The sequence below is a fragment of the Homarus americanus genome, unplaced genomic scaffold, assembly GCF_018991925.1.
Source record: "Homarus americanus isolate GMGI-L3 unplaced genomic scaffold, GMGI_Hamer_2.0 scaffold12870, whole genome shotgun sequence".
Lineage (NCBI taxonomy): Eukaryota > Metazoa > Arthropoda > Malacostraca > Decapoda > Nephropidae > Homarus > Homarus americanus.
In genome coordinates this window covers 165,618-186,207 of record NW_024711502.1, presented here as the reverse complement: position 1 = coordinate 186,207, position 20,590 = coordinate 165,618, and the positions used below count along the sequence as shown (strand labels likewise).

At 35.3% G+C, this 20,590-nt stretch overlaps 2 protein-coding genes across 4 annotated transcripts in view; one reads left to right on the top strand and one right to left on the bottom strand.

Annotated features, from left to right (window-relative positions):
• Nucleotides 1–1,252: 1,252 nt before the first annotated feature.
• Nucleotides 1,253–19,645, bottom strand: LOC121858289 (small glutamine-rich tetratricopeptide repeat-containing protein beta-like). 2 transcript variants are annotated; one of them, XM_042354615.1, is made up of 6 exons: nucleotides 19,587–19,645; nucleotides 9,667–9,876; nucleotides 9,111–9,260; nucleotides 6,685–6,786; nucleotides 5,287–5,413; nucleotides 1,253–4,741 (listed from the first exon to the last, which is right to left on the bottom strand). In XM_042354615.1, exons 1-6 carry the CDS (start codon nucleotides 19,632–19,634, stop codon nucleotides 4,596–4,598), a joined length of 783 nt encoding a protein of 260 aa, XP_042210549.1. In that variant the 5' UTR covers nucleotides 19,635–19,645; the 3' UTR covers nucleotides 1,253–4,595. The 2 variants fall into 2 exon arrangements, with proteins under 2 accessions (XP_042210549.1, XP_042210556.1); XM_042354622.1 differs by lacking the exon at nucleotides 19,587–19,645 and adding an exon at nucleotides 12,041–12,213.
• The window catches only part of LOC121858280 (adrenodoxin-like), a 20,682-nt gene continuing 12,464 nt past the window's right edge, over nucleotides 12,373–20,590 (top strand). Inside the window, exons 1-3 of one of the 2 annotated variants that reach the window (XM_042354594.1) lie at nucleotides 12,373–12,658; nucleotides 13,852–13,964; nucleotides 15,964–16,096. In XM_042354594.1, the coding sequence (XP_042210528.1) occupies nucleotides 12,384–12,658; nucleotides 13,852–13,964; nucleotides 15,964–16,096 (521 nt within the window). In that variant the 5' untranslated portion in view covers nucleotides 12,373–12,383. The remainder of the gene's footprint in view (nucleotides 12,659–13,851; nucleotides 13,965–15,963; nucleotides 16,097–20,590) is intronic. The other variant, XM_042354603.1, reaches the window with a different exon arrangement.

The window sequence follows — 20,590 nt, the reverse complement described above, 5'->3', positions numbered from 1 at the left end:
CCGAATGTACATGAATAACAACCTGTCTAATTGCCTATGCACAATATTGTATGTGAAGTGAACAAAAGACAAATACTCACACAGTTACCTTAATAACTTGCCAAATCCACACATATATATTCAGCCCACCGATATAACTAAGATACAAAATTGGATCACATCATAAGGGCCACAGTGTTTGTACCTCCAACAAGTTAGGCTCTTAACATGAACTATTCTATGATATTAAAGTAAAAGCAGTTCTGGAGTCTCAATATGGTGCTAGCAGTAAATAATAACTATTTTACTAGAATATATTTCAATGTACTGGTAGTCCCCTGGCACAGTGACACCTTGAGGATCTTAACTCTGAAGAACAATAACAGAAAGCTTATAGTAATAAATTCATGAGACCTTACTGTGAATGTCTACAAATCAATGAGGTTAAAATACAAAACTAAACATTTAAAAATAAATCTATGCTAAGTTTACAAGTTAAAGTCACCATACAAAAATGAACACGGACACCCATTATTTCAAAGTTCCTCCACAAGCAATATGGGAGGGAATTCAGGAGAAGCCCCTACGGTTGCTAAATTATTAGAGATATTTTTTCTGAGTGAGGGAAGGTTGGTTATATCCCAATACAATAGTGGCAGAATCTCTCATCCTTTTACCTACACAGTACATCTATTTTTTATCACCTCCTTATCAATAACTCTTTCTTCTTTTTCAACTAAAATTCTTCAACACCCTTAAGAAATGTTACATTTATGAATGAGGTCTGATTACAGTATGTGGTGTATTGATTTGTTTCCTATAAACCTCAGAGGGTCAGGAATCTTTCTTGGAATAAATATTTTAGTTCAGCGATTTTTGCCTTCATGATTTATTATGCCAAGCCTATTCTTACAATTCTATGTTTAGGTCATGCATGAATCCAAGATGGACATAAAAGAGGAAGGTGGAAATTACATGAACCTAAACAGTTCTATTAGATTCATCTGTTTATCACACATCAGATCCTCAAGTGAATAATACATACTGTACTTTATCACAAGAATAACACCTGTGTGCCTGTGTAAGAGTGAAAAAAACAAATGTGGTTATTTCTCATGATTTTCACAATATCAGTGCTTGTAACTTTCAATGATATGATGAACAACACTCAATAAGTAGTTTTTTTATCAATTATCAATAAATCTGTTGTAAATTTTTCAAGTCAGGTTGATTATCTCACAATTAACCTTTACAATTTAAATGAAACAAAATAAAACCAATTCAATATAATTTATATAAGATACGAATGCAATCATTCCCATAAATTACAACCAGATCAAAGGAATTATAAATACAACATTAGAAAAACAGTCACTACAGTATTGTGGATTTTCTGTTATTCTACACCCGTCTGTGGAATTTTCTATCTACCTATCTAACAGCCAATTACATTTACTCTTTTATTTTAGAATGTGGATCATCAATAAGACAAGTGGTAAGAATAAAAGAGAGGAGCTGACAAAGAAGCACCAATGTACAAGAATTAACAGCAACATGATAATAATGAAATTAAGGAAAAAACAAAACAAGCTGATCGACTATAGAAACTAAAATTAACCGTTGTTTCTTCAAGTTACATTAAAAGTTATTTCCAAACAAAACTATTCAGCAAGTTAGGGAAGAGTTATTTTCAACTACAGTATAACTATTTAGCAATCAATCTGGCCCCAAGGCTGTACCGGTAATCAACATTTATGGCATTTTTCTGTCTTAAGGCAATAACATGTGCCCAGGGCCAGCCTTAAGCCAATTGGACCAATTGATCCCAATTGGGCCCCGCGCCTAAGGGGGCCCCGCACTAGAGTAATCTACTCTCGGCTTGTCAAGTACACACAACACATCATTGCAATATATATGTAACACCACATTGCAGGTTCTACAGAGAACAGCAATTATTATAATTTCTTATGAATTTTTACAAAGTCTGTAGTGTTTATTTATACTGTTTATGTTTTGAATTTTTTGTCTGTAACTGAATTAAATAAAACGTTAATTACAGAACAGCATTAAAAATCATTTCTCTGAAAAAAATTAAGAAGACAAATATGTAAATAAACGTGTAACAGCTTTTAAATATCTATAAACCTATAGTATTTTCTTTTAACAGTATCATGTGATTAAATTGCAATACCCCTGTATTACATCTTCATGCACATGCACATCTCTGTTGCAAAATAAATAGTAGGCCTATATTCAGACTTGAGTATTTAAGTTTTACAAAAGGGGTCAGGGGATAGGGGTAAATTATCCCAAATGGGGTAAATCTCTAAGGTTTGGTAATACATGCGACATGAGGGCCTCAGATTCCTTGAGTTTACTCCGCATTGTTAAAAAATGTTTTCTTTGGCATGGTGACTGACCAAAGTTTCTAGAGGTCGTCAGATTTACGTTTGTTTCCATCTCATGGTGTGAGTTTCCCTTCCGTCAGTGTAAACACAGCTGATTGGATCTTACTACTAGCTGATTAATTTTGTGTCACGGACCCATAAATGAGGCCCACCAAAATTGTTCCCAATTGGGTCCCGCACCTCCTAAGGCCAGCCCTGCATGTGCCTATTATTTTAGTTCAACCTTGTTTTCACCTATGATGCCTCACACCTTCAGGGAGCTCTGATGAGGTGGGAGGATGTGGAGGTTGGCCATGACAGAAGAACCCCCAGGCTGCCTCATCACCACTTGCTTCCCTTACCATCCCTATTCTCCTTCCCATGATCTATGTGGTCCCATCTATCCAATACATCAGCCACATTTCACAAATTTTTTCCTCACATACACTAAACTTTATAACTACAGTAATATCAAATGGAAAATCCTAGAGACAAGTGTAAAATGTCAGATGATCGATCCTAACATGCATTTTCCTATCCACTTAGGGGGCGTACAGTTGTTATACTAATAAATATCAACAATAACAATTGTTTACAGAGAAAACTTAATAACTGTTTAAAATGGCATCCTCAGTAGTGGAGGAGAGGTAGTAAATAAAAGAGGGAGACAAGAAGAACAGGAGTCATACATTAGAGTAAATTAGAAAACAAATTTGACGGTGAATCGGAAAGTGAACTGGAAAACTGATCCGGATAAAAATTAAAAAATTTGAATCAACAGAAGATCAGAGAGTGAATCACAAAAAAGTGAAGCAGAGTGATTAAGTCGTGAATCAGAAAGTCACACAAAGAATCAGTAAGTGACAAGTAAACCAGAAAATGAATCAGAGTGTGACTGTTGGAATATCAAGATGAAAACTCTGTAGAACTGCACGAGGACTATTAATACTAATCAACAATAGGAATTACAAATTAAAAGATACAGAAGTTACATACTTTATGACGAAACAAGAACAATCTTGGTCTCGTGTATAAAAGACTTGCATAATACCGTATCATAATGACCACATAAAGTTACAATTTCACATTGCTTTATGCACAATAGTTTGTCAGCAGAAATAATGAATGAATCTAGTAACTGGTCAAATTGGGCCTAGTCCTAATTGGCCCCAACCTAACCTAACAATTCAGATACTGGGGTACTATCTACATAGCCCAAATCCTAATGGCCAAGATTATGTAACACTAGGACCTATGCCAACTGGTGCCAATACGACCCAGCAGCCTTTGGTCATATGTTTAAGAAAATACAAAGAATAGAGAAGAAGCTCACTCTAAAAGATCAGGTTTTTGATACAACTGTTGAGTCTGCCTAACAGGTGATGAGGACTAGTCAACCAAGGTATGGTACTGCATTTCAAGGCACGACTGAATGGGTACTTCAGAAACACCTCTACAATGAATTTTCTCGTCATTCAACCAAATCCGTCAATAACTTATACTAAGTGTGGAGAATGAGACTTGAAAAAACTGACCCCAAAGATATAAAATCTACCTTTAATAAAATTGCTTCCCATCCCAAAAACCTCAGCATATGTAAATTCCTCTCTCATCACTTTACATGTACAGTATATCAAAGCATGCTTGGGAAGATGACGAGTGCACGATAACAAAGTTCCGAGACGTGTTAAACGTGATAACAATATTCTATCTAACTTCAAAAGTGTATAACCTACAGATCTGTAATAAAGTAGTGAGCAAGGAAAAAAGTCCATAACATACAGCAGTGACTACACCATAGGAACATAATTATTTCACAACTTGGTGATGCCACAACCGACCAAAACAGCTGCATTAAATGGCAGTTGCAGCACCGGTTGTAAACTACTCTCTTTGCATATTATCAAGTTTATAAGAGTCCTACATTATCACATATTCCTTCATTTTTGTGTTATCTAAGGATCACTTCAAGGTTGCAGATTAAATTTGTTCTGGTTATTTACTGATCAGAATATGTACAAAAATGGTTAACAAACTTCACATCAACAATATGCCCTCAATGTTTATTCTGCTTCTTGAAGTTACTCTTTAGCAATTTCTGGGATATGAAACAGTGGAAATGTATAAGTTCTTACCTATTAAAAATGTGTATGACCTTCAGTACAGTTCTAAGAAAATGACTCTCCTACACTTACGTACAACAGAACCTATAGCTGACTCAGCACATCTCTATGACTTGCCCTTCTTGTAGCGTTGTCTGGCCTGGGCCTTGTTGTATCTTGGGTGGTGGCGCCGCTCCTCCCCTTCACCCCCTCCTTCACTAGTCTTTTCTCTTCCTCCACTGACTCCATTTCTTGTATCACCATCTTCCACACCTATCAGAATAATGAGATTCAGCTGATGATTTGCAGAAGAAAATACTGTAAGTCTAAGGCCAAAACAGAAACAATGGTTAAGTACGACACTAGATTGTAAGACTGTGTGTGTGTTTCTGCCCATCCCACATTATAAGAGGTGGAAAGTCTGAAGGATTAAATATTAAATCCTCACATTTTTTTTTTAAACTAATGAGAGGAACAAAGTGCAACACAGAAAACCTGAATTAATTTATATACACGAACCGTTCATAAACTACATACATGGTGTTAATTAACTAAGAAGATAGGGAATCAAGTTAACAAACCTCACTGCCTTCTCAACTACAGTACACTGGACTGAGCACACAGATTAATACTCATCAATTACTCATAATAATCAATAAAATTAAAATTTAATACCACACACACATCCACACAAATACAATAAATTCAACCATTTTTAACTCATTCTTAAAAACTACCTCAGCAACAGTACTGACCAAAGTAAACCCGAGGTCAGTGCACAATATCTGAAAAACCAAAGAAAATTGGCTGGCTCTTACCTAGAAAGTCCAGTGGAGGTTCTAATAATGACTTGCGCTGGTTTTGTATATACATTCGGTAGCAGTAGCCGAGCCCCAGGCCCAGGAGAGAGAGCATGATAGTTACCATGGACTGTAGGACAGGATGCTGTAAATAAAAACAAATTGCTATATACTTTATTTACCTATACAGAAAAAAATTCTTTAATTACCTAAACAAACAAAAGACCTGATTACGTGACAAATAAAGCAGAGGCACAGTGTCTAGTACTGTATACAGAAAAAAAAGGTGTTAAGACTCAATGATGTTAGAATATGACCACATCCAGTTAATTAACACCAAAAAGTGATGTTACACTATGTAACACAAATACTGCCCCTTCAATAAGTTTGGAAGATGATGACTTATAGAAACATGTAGCCAACCATTGCTCACCATTTTATGATTGTTTTATATCTGGGAATATTGCACATGGATCACATGATGTTGTTAGGTGCATAATTTGATGTGATTATATAAAAAAATTATGGTATGAATGGGTTTCGTGAAACAACCGTAAGACATTTAAGTCAGAAATTTTCACACTGAATGCAAAAACGTATCAGAAGTCAGTGTGCAAACATATTTTTTTCTAAAGTACAGCAGGAGACTGTGTTGATTACAGCTGTTGATAAAATTCCCTCATTACTTTTTGCAGTTTATGATATCCACTAGAGGATCATATAGTTAAGGAGGAATTGAGGTTTTCACATCTACTTACTTAGATTTCTCTTTGTGTTATAGTGTTTTTTAATGTTATCATCAAAAGCAGCATAGCCACAGTATACACTACCAACTGTAAATCAATCACATATTTGATCCACAAATAAATTACAAATATTGAGAGAATTATGTGAGAAGCTTTAAATAGACAAGTGTTTCCATCCACTCTTGTGTATTGTTTACTATGTTTCATCTGGGTATTTCTGGCCTTTCATACTCCATACAGTCCTTCCTTGTAAATTCCAGCTTCTGTATTGCTAAACTTGCAGGCACTGTACTGTAAACGTTTTACTTTTTAATGGCAAAAATTCACAAATACAGTACCACGAATAGTTCACACACGAACAATTTAGAAAAATATTGTCCAAATTGTGCATCAAGGCTGAAATAAAAAGGAACAATTTGTCAAGACCCCATTTCATGCATACCACTTGGTCTACTTGTAACTATTTTGTACCAATGGCATGGTATTGTTCTGGCCATTTATACCATTACTTACACATTAATTAACAAATTGTTCAAGTATTATTATGGAGTCTTCAATACTACGTGTGTGTGTGTATAGGATCAGTACAGGGGTAACCCAAATATTGAGGAAGATTCTGCTGTGAATACAAGAAGAGGTCTCAACTAAACAGATATATCAGCTAACTTACTGTGAGAATTGATTCCTTGGCAATGATTGCATCTCCTACAACCACCAACACTCCCAGGATGAGCCCAATACCTGCACCAACCCAAGGAGTCTGTTGGTCCACCTGTTGAGTAGTAATAATTTATATTGCTATTTTATAACTGGCACACTCAACTAAAATATCAATGAAGAGTAGAATAACATACTGTATTAGAAAAGAGTTTTACATGTCTTCCAATCTATCATGCATCTGAAATATATCCGATAAAAAATCCATTTGAACACATTATACAGTAATCTACTAACTTTTCAAATCCTCTTCCAGTTATAAATATCTTAATTCCATCACTGTCCACATTCATTCCATATTTCAATAATCTCTCTGTTAGTTGATTATTTTTTTTTTTTTTAGTATTCTAAGAAATTCTGGGAAAATCTCTCCATTCCGGGCATGGGAACAAATTTCTGAGGATTGCATCATGTTTCCGACACGGATTTGCATGCAGGATGCGCAGGTGGGTAGACTCAGAGTGCTTGTGATATGATTAGCCATTGCTGCCGTGTAACTGCATGGGATGCCTATGATTGGCTGATGTCTCTCACAGCTTATTTCTTCAAACTCTTGCATCATGATACAGTACTGTATACTTAGTTCATTGTCTGCTGCCATTGAACAGTCTCACCCAAAAGTTCGTTAACTCTCCCAGCCAGCTATTGTTGCACTGCCTGCTTCAGACGTTTGAAACTGTTTCAGTACCAACCAGAACATGAAACCGATACAAATATATCTAAAGGTTCGAAGTAACAGACTCAAGTTCATACATCTGAAGCAATAGCTGGCTGGGAGAGTTAACAAACTTTTGGGTAAGATTGTACAAGCTTCTTTGCTCACTCACTGCTGTTTTTGCATACAATCTCTGTTGTGCAGTACAGTACTGTATTGTACATTATTATACCAGGACATATGTACAGGGATCAGCCAAAAATACCGTTAAAGCAATGTAAAGATATAAAAAGTTGTTACAGTTACATATACTGTACTTAGTAAGTGTGAAAGTACCATATGTACAGTACTGGTATCCCTCATTTAACAATGAGATTGTGTTCCTGATAACCTACAGTAAGTGAAATTATAGCAAAACGAGGGATAACAGCAGAGCACAGAGGGCGAACAACAGGTTCACACAGCAGGGCAGTAAACATTGAGTACAGTACAGTACTGTCTTCCCTACTACTAATAATAATACAGTAAGTTTGTTATAAACAGTTTCAAAGCCAAGTGACTGATTTATTAACACAAAACTTCTGTATAATTGATCTGATTCAGAGTTAAACAATTTAGTGAGCAAAAGGTGAGCCTAATTCGAACAAATTTCAAATTGTATATTGTACATAAAAATGATTGAAAATTTCTAGGAAAATAATAAAATTGATACATACAGTAGTACAGTATATCACAAAATGAAATAGCACATATTTTATGTAAAAAAAAAATAGTTCCTTTGACACTCAAACCATCCTCTGTGTGACGCGACACAGTTCAGGTCAATCCGCCATGTGTTTGTGTGTATTTTGTAACATCACATCGGGGTAGGGAGGGTGGAGAGTCTGTGATGCAGTTACAGCCCACCGCTTCCACACATACTGTATGTTCACTCCACACATACTGTATGTTCACTCCACACATACACACCCATGCTCTTCATTTTTCTTATTTTATAGCTTTATATTATATTTTCTTTATTTCAAGTACCACATTAGTGTACAGCATTGTAATGATTTTTCCACAACTTCTATAGTTTCATTACATGTAACAAAGGCAACATGCCATCATGAGATGGCATGTTGCCTTTGTTAGCTCATCCCCGGGCTTTCTCCCATCACTAAACCAAATTTGACCTAACGTTAAGTGTGAAAGGGAGTCAAACATTTTTTATCGCCAAATTGAATTAACATTAAGCGAATTAACACTAAAGGAGGGATACCTGTATACTGTGCATGTACATTTGTGCTTGCATAATTAATACAGCTCTGTGTTTGTCTGTGCGAGATGCATAGCTTTGACTCTCAGAAAACATTTCCGAGGACTCGGAAAAATTCTAGTGATGTGCAAATTTTTCCAAGGATGAGAAAATTTGTCTCCATACCCAGAAATCTATCAACCCCGGAACCACTCTGCACCAATTATCCTGGCTAACAAGGATAGCACTGTCCTGTATTGTTTATGACAATATTACTTATAACCTATACATTAATTCTAACCCAATACCACCTACACCACTTCCTGATAATCCACATAAATTATTATGTTAATTAGTTTTAGGTTTGACCTCAATATACTATAGCTGTGCTCTATCCATAATTTTTTTTTCATTGATGATGCTATATAATACTGTATTGTAAAAAATGTATTGTAAAAGCTTCTAGTATGCCTTACATCCTTCTTACCTTCTGCTGGCGAGTCATCTCCCTGTTAGCTCTCAAAACACACTCCAGTAAGGTGGGGTCATTTTGCAGCTGGGAAGCACGACGGTAGGATTCCAACGCCTCAGCAAAATGACTAGTTGCAAATTCGACTTCTCCTCGACGAAAGTATCCCTGGCGAGAAATAACATACAGTATAGTACAGCACAGCACAGTATAGGTAATCCCCAATATGATTATGGACGTGGGTTAAAAAGTTTGAAATTTAAGTACAGTACTGTGCTGTACATGTACAGTAATTAGTAATAACCAATTATGTACAGTACTGTACAATAGAATTGATTTCACCATTTTTGAGTTTCACAAGCTAATTTCTCAAGTTTCAGATACTGTACCATCTTTATAGCAACAGAAGAACTGAACAGACAAATTGCCTACAGGACCTTTGTTTAGGAGGAACCTAAGTAAATTAGCAATTATCTACAGTGAGATAACTAGATTTTCATTAAAATTGATGGGAATATTTTTTTTTTTTTTCTCATTATACAAATACAGAGCAATTATATTTAAAACAACTTACCTTTGCCCACTTAGGGTCAAGTTGTATAGCTTCATTAGCATCTTCAAGGGCATGGTAGTACTGTTGAAGCTTGAGAAAAGCATAGGAACGATTACTGTAGAGTTGTGGCGACGAACTATCTATCTTGATTGCATGCGAGTAGTGTATTATTGCCTCGGCATAATTACCAGCACGGACACATTCATTTCCTCTCTCACGTAATTCCGTCACCTGTAAATTAGGATAATGTATTTTTTAAATTATACTGCCCTGAAACCTAACACTGAATATCCTTGAGTTAGGGCTCCACTGTTATTTTACCTAATACTGTACAGTACACATATCTTGGTATTTGTCCACACCCAAGGTTTCCTTGCATAATTTCCGTGTGTATCTCTGATGAAGAAATTTTACAACAGATGATCAAAATCTATAAGCACTGTAATTTTATACATAACGGTAATTTATAACTTCACCACTTTTCAGCTTATTAACTCTTTTAGGTGGTTGGTCTGCTCAGTGTTACAGTACTTTATTATGAACTTCATTGCCAGTGCTAGTACAGAAGGAAACCTGAGTTAACACCCTTCTCAAATGTGTCTCAGACCACGACCCAAACCCATGACATAGTTGTGAGAGATACTGTACATCTGTTAATGCTGTACCACCATGTTATCAATTACAGCTTGGAACGTGAGCAGTTGAACAAACATTCGAGACCCTGGTGACCAGTATACATGACCTAATACCATGAAAACAATTTTTTTTTTCTAAGGCATTACTTTTTGATATTACAGGTCATGGCTACTCATTTCTTGCTGATAAACCTAACCTAACCCCTTGGATCAGACTTCTATAAACCCAAGAGTATGAGAGCTTAATCTCTCAAGTACAAGTATTTCAATCATTTTACTCAAGTACAGTAGTTAATTGTCAGAATAATTACCAAGTTTGGTAAAGGTGGAGGAGATGGTTAGCACCAGAACGACTTTATGGAACGGCACAAAATTTTAAGGTTATGTTGCTTTGGATGATACCGAGTAATAAAATCAAATTGACAAATTTTTTATTTATTTATTTTATTTTTTTAATCTTCTCTTTCGATCATAAATTATTGTTAGTAGGCAGGGCATGAAAGAAGAGGGAAATAATGGGGTAAAAACACTGCACACACTGATCATATGGCAGTAACTTTACGCCTCTACGTCCTTTGTAGATGAAAAAAATAAAATATCTACTGTAATTATGGCACCTTCGGATCTCCTGTGATGACCTTGTCTTGATTTACATAGTCTGCTATGTTATGAAACAAAAGATGATCTCATGCACAGGTTAGGAAGTTAGGTGAGGTCTGGTAGGTTAGGTAAGGTTAAACAGGTTAGGCAGGGTTAAACAGGTTAGGTAAAGTTAGGTCAGGTTCTAATAGGTTCTGTGCATTCTTGCTTCCATTTTTATGTTCAGTATCATGCAAATAGTATCTCTTGAAATTTTGGTTCAAACCCATAAGTTACTTCCAGTGCTAACTGTCTTCTTCTACAGAAATTTTTCATAAAATTGCTCCTTCTAACGAGTCGGTGTCTTAAGGGTAAGTGGCTATTGAGCCGGGTCAGATGGTAAAATATCTCAAGGGCTATCTATCAGGGTCACCTGGTAAAATAGCATAATTATATACAGCATGTTTGTTTAACTTTTATATTGATGATATACCGAACCTAACCAAGTTAGGTTACATTCAGTTAAATTAGGTTAGATATCGGTATATAGTCGATAAAACAATAAACCCTGCTGTATACAATTATAGGCTATTTTACCAGGTGACCCTGATTAATAGCCCTTGAGCTATTTTACCGCCCGGCCCGGCATTATATGAAATTTCTAAGTGGTGGTAAGTGATTTTAGTTATTGCTGGTTGAATAGAAGTATATGTAGCTTATAGTAAAAATAACATTGCTAGCTGTCAATTGCATTTTCCTCCGTTTTGTTCATACTATTGAGCAAAGGAGTAGATATTTCACAGGGGTAGAAATTATACAAAACATCATAAACTGATACATGTAAAAGACCGGACAAGTGTAATATGATTGTCTAATCATTTTATTTGGTAAACCTTAACTTGAGTATCATTTCTTAAGCTAGCATAATGGTATCATTAATTTTTCAGTAAAAAAAATGCAATATATATCCAATTACACATTAGTAACTTACAGACAAGTGACCAAAATTACTTACATGGCAACTATAACATGCAGACTAACACAACAAATTAACATAAAATTTATAAAAATACAAACAAATATGAGGGATTTATTTCTCATGTACATATATATGAGCTTATACGACTTATACTTATGTCATACACCTAAAAATCACCACATTTCGAGGTTTTTTAACTTACTTTTTCTGTACTTGTTGACATCTTCGACCGCCAGTGAGGTGGAATACGAACTAAACTAGGTATTCCCTTATAACCTCTTATACACAAGTAATAGTCTTATAAAACACTACAATATAAAAGAAATGTTATATAAAGAGATTCACTAGTGCTTGCAACATCTTAACAATGGTTCATACTTACCTCAAGGTCAGTATAGTTTTGTCCGATTCCTATACTACAATGGATAAATTATAATATAAATAGACAAATAATATAACAATGTAATAAGGCAGCTAATTTTATATAACAGTAGTAAGTAAATGCTCTAAAAATGCGTTAATTCTGTAAATATATTGCGATAATTATGCAACAGCTCAGTGGGGCATGGGATAGAGGAACTTGTAGTTGGTGGGTAATTGAGTATCTATCACCAGCTACTCGCGTCATCGTGACTGAACAACTTACTCAAGCTGAAATGGCCGCTTTTTCCTTCGCCCTTTCACGATTAGTAGCTAGAAATGTTACCAGGGTGAGTTTATTGAGAAGTCTTGGTGTGTCAAGTACCCAGCTAGGGAGAATGGGTGAGGGGTCCACACAAAACCTCTCCACAACCTCCTCCTCACACTCCAAAAAGGAATGGTAAGTTGTTTAAGATGTGTACTATTTTAATAACATTATATAATCTAGTTGGTAGTCTATTTTAGAAAAGACCTGTGTGATAAATTCATGCCGAGTGTATCTAGAAAGTGATGATTATGTAAGGTACCCCCTAGTCTCAGTGCCCTTAAGAGAGAGGTGGGCACTGCACCCTATTGACTACAGGGGTACACAATATTATCTACTTATTGATGATTATGATACTTGGTATATATAAAATCCCTTTTAATTCTCAGTAAAAGGACCTTTATGTTGGATGTGTACGGTAGTCACTGCGGATGATAGATGTTTTAGATACATTTTAACCAGGAACTTGAGATTTTAGTGTAGAAGATATACAAATGCTTTCTGAGCACATGATAATGTCATAAACAGACCGAGTTGAAGTTTGCTTAATATTGTTTTCATAATTTTTTATTGTAAAAAATTACCTTCTTTTGATTATTTAGTATTTTTTAATTAGTTGATGTATGAGGTTAAGGCTGCCACTATAGTACTGTACAGAAGTAATGATTTGTGTCCTCTTGGATATTCACTCAAGTCTCAGTTTTGAAGTACTGTACTGGAGTGATTTTAAATTTAAACTTTACCATTAAACAGTTTATTGGAAGAAACTTCCCTGGACATGTAAGTGTTGCCAAACCTCAGTCCATTTCTGTTAAAATTAGACAAACTTCAGTAATAATTTTTTATCGTGCCCGAGCACGCAAAGGCAGTGTCTTGCATACTAATTAATGAAAATAAAATAATGATCTTATATCTAGACGATGGCTCTGTAGACTACCAGCATGTTAAAGAAAAAAATAAATTCTAAAGAAAATTCCCCAAAATGATGAGAATTTGCAATTTTCATCCTGAACACTAATCTGTTGTCTCCCATAATTATTGGTGTAGTCCTGCATGCAGCCTCCGTCGGTGACGCATTGAAGGGACGCTTAACCTTCATTGTTTACCCAAGTTTATGATTATTCAGTTCCCCCCCCCCCCATTGGATTTACATTATATTCATTAAAACAAATGTGTCTGTAAACATGTTATGTACTCATAAGAAGAAATAGGCAAGCAACCATCTCCTTAAAGCCTTACCAGAAGGTCATTGAAGAAGTAGAAAAGATTGAATAGATCATAAAACCGTACTTATTGGGCTTTTATCTGAAACTCTCATACTTCGACAGGTATGAGGTAACTTATGAGAGAGCAGATGGAACAGTATTCACAGTGAAGGGTAAGGAAGGCGACAATCTGCTGGACATTGCTATTAATAATGACATCGATCTGGAAGGCTTTGGTGAGTATGATGCCTGTAGGTCAGGCCACAAGTTCATGTACACAGGTGTTGGCATAAGGTCACTGGGTGTATTAGTTAGGTGTTTTGGACAAGACTCTACATGTGTAAATCCAAACCTTTCTCAGATTTGCAGTACAACATATACTGTATCCAGTTCTTAGTACAATAATGTAATCATTATAATTTGAATACGTATTGATAAAGATACATCTCTCTCAATTGTGCTTTCACATTTCACCTTATGTTGTCTTTGATTATTATCTTCCATAAAAAAATATAAAAATATTCTTGATTCTGCTATAACTAAACCGTTTAACCTACAGGTATAATTTGTATACATATTGGTAGTAGCTACTGTACTGTAGCAATATACTTAGTGATAATATTTCTCAAGATTTCTTTTAGGAAGTCTCCAGATTCAAAGGTGGAAATGTCTTTCTAGACAGCCTGCAGATAAATTGAGGTGAAAAGAATATACACTTACTGTACATTATATTGTACCCTGTATGATTGATAATGAATATTTTACAGTAGTACAGTACTGCAAGGTCAGTGATAACGAGATACAAGGAAAGTCAATGTTCTTATCAGAGGTGAGCTTATTTTTCTTGATATCATCCAGCAGGTTACAGAAACACCTTGTATGTAGGTCATGATTGGGTATACTGTATATATATATATACAGTATATATCATGAGTTAATGTATATTACATCATTTTGAAATTATTTTTGAAAGTTGAAGTAGCTACTGTATTTATTATTTAGCAGAATGGATCCACATTGTGGTTTTGTAATAAAAATATCCCCCCCCCTGCAGTTATTGAATGGTAATTGTATGAACAGTACAGGTAATGAATTTAAATATACACAAATAAATGCAAGTACTGTACAGGTATACAATAAAAATGAAGCTTTTCAATGACACTTGTATCTTTGTACAGGATACTGTATATATACAGAAGGTATAAAGATAAACAAATAAATTCAAGGATACATTTTGTATATGAAATACATACTGTATACAGTTCCCCCCATAAAATGTATCGTTAGCCATGTGGTCAATGTGTTTTGAAGCTTTCTGAGCAATGTTACTCCACCTTTTTCTGAATGGTTGGAAGTTCTACATCCGTGACCTTTAAGCATGAATGAGTATACTGTATATATTTTCAAACAATACATACATTAATATTTGTACTGTACAGCTTAATGGATTTCTTGTTACTGTATATTGAAGTAACAAGTACTGTCGCTGATGTGGTGAGTTGGCATACCAACTTATGATGATGCAAAGGGGATCATATCAAAGAATTTCGTCTACTGTTTCAAACTGTAGCGACGGAAAATCTAACGATACTATTTTAAAGGTTCTGTACCTGTATCGGGGTTGGTGTATATTTTTTTTTCTTTTTAATATACAGTACATTGAAACAATTAAAAAGGATCCTTTTCATTAGCTACTCTAAGTTCCTGTACCACTAATAACATATTTGATTCACTGTACTAAGAATTGCAATAGCTGTTTGTTTTTAGTAGAATTTATGAATTTGAAAAACAAAAATTGCAGTCATGTGAACAATATGGGTGGCAGGAGTTCACAGTGTGTGTGAACTCCCAAAATCCTATTCAGGTCCTTGTGTGCATTGTAAGATTCTTTATTTCATATTTTTTAGTTTTGACTATACTGATCATTCCCCACTTCTTGTACACCAGCAGAGTATCACAGTTTGTGTCTTCTCTCTCCCTCTCTTCTTTTTTTTTTTTTTTTTTTTTTTTTTAGTATCAGCAACTTGCATGAATTGATCAGAGAGCTTGGCATGGTGAGGATTTGGGGGATGGACTTGCTGCTAATGGGTGATTTTAGGTTGTGTGCAGCAGCAGGGCAGAGAGATACAGTACAGTAATTGGGGCATTGTTGTGAAGGAGAGTGCATTTGCTCTTGATGTTGGCCACCCTGTAGTATAATGGGAAGTAGGCTTGAATGATATTGTACATCAACAGGAGCATGTGAGGGTACCTTGGCTTGCTCTACATGTCATCTGATTTTCAAGGAGGAGGACTTTGATATGATAGAAGACCCCTGTACTGATGAAGAACTGGACATGCTGGATCTTGCGTATGGGCTCTCGGATACGTAAGTGTGTCTTGTATTCTTGTTAGAAAAGTTAGTTGTTCATAAGAATACCATTAGATGGGGTGACTTCGGACAGTGTATGAGGTTTCTTTTAGCTGCAGTTTAAATTTGAAGGCTAAAAGCTTATTTTAAATATGCTATTGATGCAAGAACTAATGGGCTATCCATACCTGTCAACAAAAATTCAGAAAACAGTACGTATATGTTTTCCATGAAGAGAAGATTTATAGGTGTCTGCAAAAATCTGCAGCAACATAATTACACATATAGGTTAAAAGGGGAAGAAGAGTCAAGAGAAGGGAAAACTTTTTAAGAAATTGTATTACAGTACAGTATATGAAAATAACATGCTCTTTGGTTGTGTTACGAGATCTAAAAAAAATAATAATTACGGGGCACCAGTGCTCAGTACTGTATACACTTTCATGTTATACCTCCTGAGCTGTAGATTAGTTCTGTCATTATTTTGTATTCAGTAACATGCCTAATGCCATTATTGTACAATAATATAAGGATTGTGTCTTCCATGTAATTTTTTAGCTGTCTGAAGTCACCCCAAGTTGAAGACATTTTTAACATACCTCCATTCAAGTCTTATTTTCAGGTATATAGAATACATCAAGCACTCCAGATTGTTTAAAAAAATTTAAGATAGACGGGTTTCTAATATTTTTCATTAGTTATACAGTATTACTCTATGCACTCTGTTATGCTCCTGCCAGAGTGCAGTGTATTTTGATTATTGACTTCTATTTATTTGCTTACACTTTAAACTAGCAATTGATACTCACATATGAAAATACTGTACATAGTTAGGGCAACATTTTGATACCAATAAAATTTTGCTTGCTGTAACTCTGTAACTGTCTACGAACTGTCACCTCTTCAACTTTTTTTTCTTCAAATTTAGTCTGAAGTCCCCCCCCCCCCCCCATCTTACAGTACTGATTGTATTGTTTTTTTTAGCTCAACAGAACTTTAATCACAAGGATACAGCTTGAACACTATATTGATAATCCAGCAGTTAGGTCATTTTCTTATATCCCAGACCCAAAGGTTTATTACTACAACTGATCACCCGAGTAAAACTTTCATTTTATTGTAACTGATGCCTCACTGCCTGGGGGGACTCCTCTGTGAGGGGGAGGAGCCTCCATTCCACACTCACACTACATAATAGTAGGTACAGTACTGCTCACCAGACAAGTTTTAAAGTCACTCTTTGGGATACATAGTTTGATAAATTTCCTTTGTATAATAGGGCTTTTAAATGAATGTGTTGTCACAGAAGATACTTGGTGGTGGTATTTATTTCTCAGGAGTGGCCGGGGCTCTTGGGGCTTAGGATCCCGCAATTCACCTTTATTTTTATAACCCCAGTATAAATACAAAACAATATACAGAAATCCTTGCAATTATATTCATGATGTAAAGCAGAAGGCTAGACCACCTCCCCCCCATATTTTTGGGTAAAGTTGTATGAATATTATAACTGAATTTCTCATGGTGTTTTAATTCCTCTCTTTAAAATAGTGAGTTATGAATTGAAACTTAAACAGCAGTTTAATGTTGTCAGTGATGAACAACTTTGCATATGCTCTGGTTTAAACTGTTTTACCCCAAGAAATCTGTACTGTGTTGCATCATCATCAGTTTATTCATACCCGGTATTCCAGATAGTGAACATTACATCCCTTTTGGTCTTTTTTGTGTGTACAGTATTGGGAGTGATACTTTTCTCGGTTTTTACCTACCGGTCATATTAGACCTACAGTATGTTTGTCTCCCCTTACAGATACCAAACTTAGATACATGTTCTCATAATATATGCTATGACTAATTTCAGCAATTATCCACAAGAGTATGATAGAATTATGACATTTTACTTGAGGGAATTTATCATTTTACTGTGCTGAACTTAAAAGGTTACCTTATTGTACTAAACGAGTGAAGGGATTGTCATTGTATCCATAGGGTTACCTATATTACTCTGTGGACAAATTCAGTGCACTCCGTGTTGACATTAAACTAAAAAATTAAACTCCTAAGTGTTTCTGTTGCTACATTTTTGCATAACAGTACCCCTGGTAAATCTTCTGGAGAATATATTTTATGGATGTGATTGACATTTAGCAATTGTAGCATGTTATATGTAAACTTTATCAGAGTTCTGGAACTTTGTTGACATGCTACCCTGGTTTTATTTTTTGTTTTGATGTGTATGGAATGGTGGACCTGTTGTCCTAATACCTGTAATTATGGTCAAATAATGAAGGACAGCATTAATGGGGATTTTCTTCAGTTTTATGATAGATAAATCAAGGAGGATTTCCTGTAATGCGCTCCTTTTTTTTTCTTGATTTCTCCATAAGTACGAGCTTTCATTTTTAGGTATGTAATGGCATTTTGTTGTGTTTAAAACTTTAGATTGTCATGTTGATATTATATTGTGTTATGTAATATTTTCTCCTCCACATGTACAGTCTCTCCTCGACTAACGACTGGGTTCCGTCCCAACGACCAGGTTGTAAGTCGAATTGGCCGTAAGTTAAAAAGGCAAAAATAATACATAGAAATTCTAAAATGGGTGTCTTTTTTTTTCTTCTCGGCACCACGAGAACTCTCACTTTTACGCTTGCCAGCCATTTTAAAGGGAATTACAAACGAAAATTTTGTCAGTACACAGCGTGATCACTAACGTCGGGACTCTAAAATACGTAATGTGAAAAATATTTTATACGATTATGGCCGTCATATGTCTGGGTTGTCGTAAGTCGAGGAGAGACTGTAGTTGATTTTAATTACAATCAATGTATTGTGATACTGTACTTTTATTGAAGCTTCATGGATAGAGTAAGGTGGAATTTAGATCAGAAATGCCAGACTTTTTTTTTTGGTCATTAAATTCAAACTTTTAAGGTGCCCCAAATAACACTCTTACCCTGGGCCCCAAGAACCCCCGAGCCACCACTTTTACGTTAGTCAATCATAAATGTGGGTCTTTTTAATTGACGTTTGCTTACTTTACTCGTACTGTACATCCTCCTAGGACTCATTTATGTTCCTAACTCATTATTGATATCCGTGGCATGCCCCATTTCCTGGAACAAGTAGCATTTGGTGTTTGCAATATTTTTTTTTTTTTTTTGCTATTCCTGAAGTTCTAGTGTTATTATTTTTACTAGGAAAATGAGTTTTAATATTCTGCTATTGAGATATGTTCTGCTAATAAGATAGTAACAGATATTGAAAGAATATTTTTTTAACATGCTCCATCATTAGGCGTTGAAAATTAGTTAATAGAAATACAGTAATGCTTGCTGATATCTTTTTATTAAACATTAATTTTCGTGTGATTTAACTCTTTTGCTGAATAGTAGTACAGTATGTGCTGTGTGTACATCAGTCACTATTTCTTCTTTACCTTAATGATATTCAAGTTAAAAAGCTCTTTATCATCCTACTGTACTGCAGAATACAATTTTTTTACCTTCGGAGTTTGGTGGTACTGTATGCATACAAAATCTTTCCCAAACATATCAGTTGTTGTTGATCTCCATAACTGTAATGTTAAAGGTAGATAAGATAGCAGTGGGGTGTTGATTATGTGGACCAATAGGATTGAGGCTAACAGCATGTGAACCTGAATTATGGTAATCTGAGAGGAGTAGGTTAGGAAGTTTGACTTTTTATCTTATCGTGCCTTGGAAACAATCTTGTCAAGGTGTAGTGCATTGTAGGGCTTAAACATCCATTGTGCCAAATTTTGTGGACTCACTGGAAGTACTTTTTCTCTACCTGGAATGTTGGTCTTAAAAATTTCAATGTTGTACTTGTAGTCATAACAAGATGTTAAAGAATTGTACTACCTGTATACATGTAAGTTTAATTATGACTCATAAGGAGGCAAGATCAACTAATGCTTCAGGCAGGGTGAGAAGCAAAGTCCACGAGACATAAAACCAGGAGGCTTTTTATCATAATTATTGAGCCCATTTAATACAAATGTGTAGAAATTTAAACAAAAGCCGTCAATGGTTACTTTGCATAAGAGCTTTGTACAGATATCATAAATTTTCACTTTTGCTTTATTTTTTTAATAAAAGATGGGTTCTAGGACTGCATGCTTTTACTTAAGGTACTTAAATTGTCCAACCAGGAGTGAACTCGCAGCAATGGTTTTAAATTAGACTAATTTAGATTTAGGGGTGAGATAGGTAAACATCAGTTTGGAAATAGATAAGTGGAAGAGCGGAACAAGTTACGGAACTTCATCATTAACTCAAACAGGCTGGGTAGCTTTAAAAATAGGTTGGACAGATATATGAGCAATAGGGGTTGGTTGTAAATGGGTTTGCCCAGTATGGGCCAATATGCCCACTGCAGTTTCCTCCATTCCTATGTTCTTAACGAATGGTTCTATTAATGGAATTTCTGTTAACGAATTACCTCCCATAAGGATCTTCAATTCGGTTAACAAACAAAACTTCAATT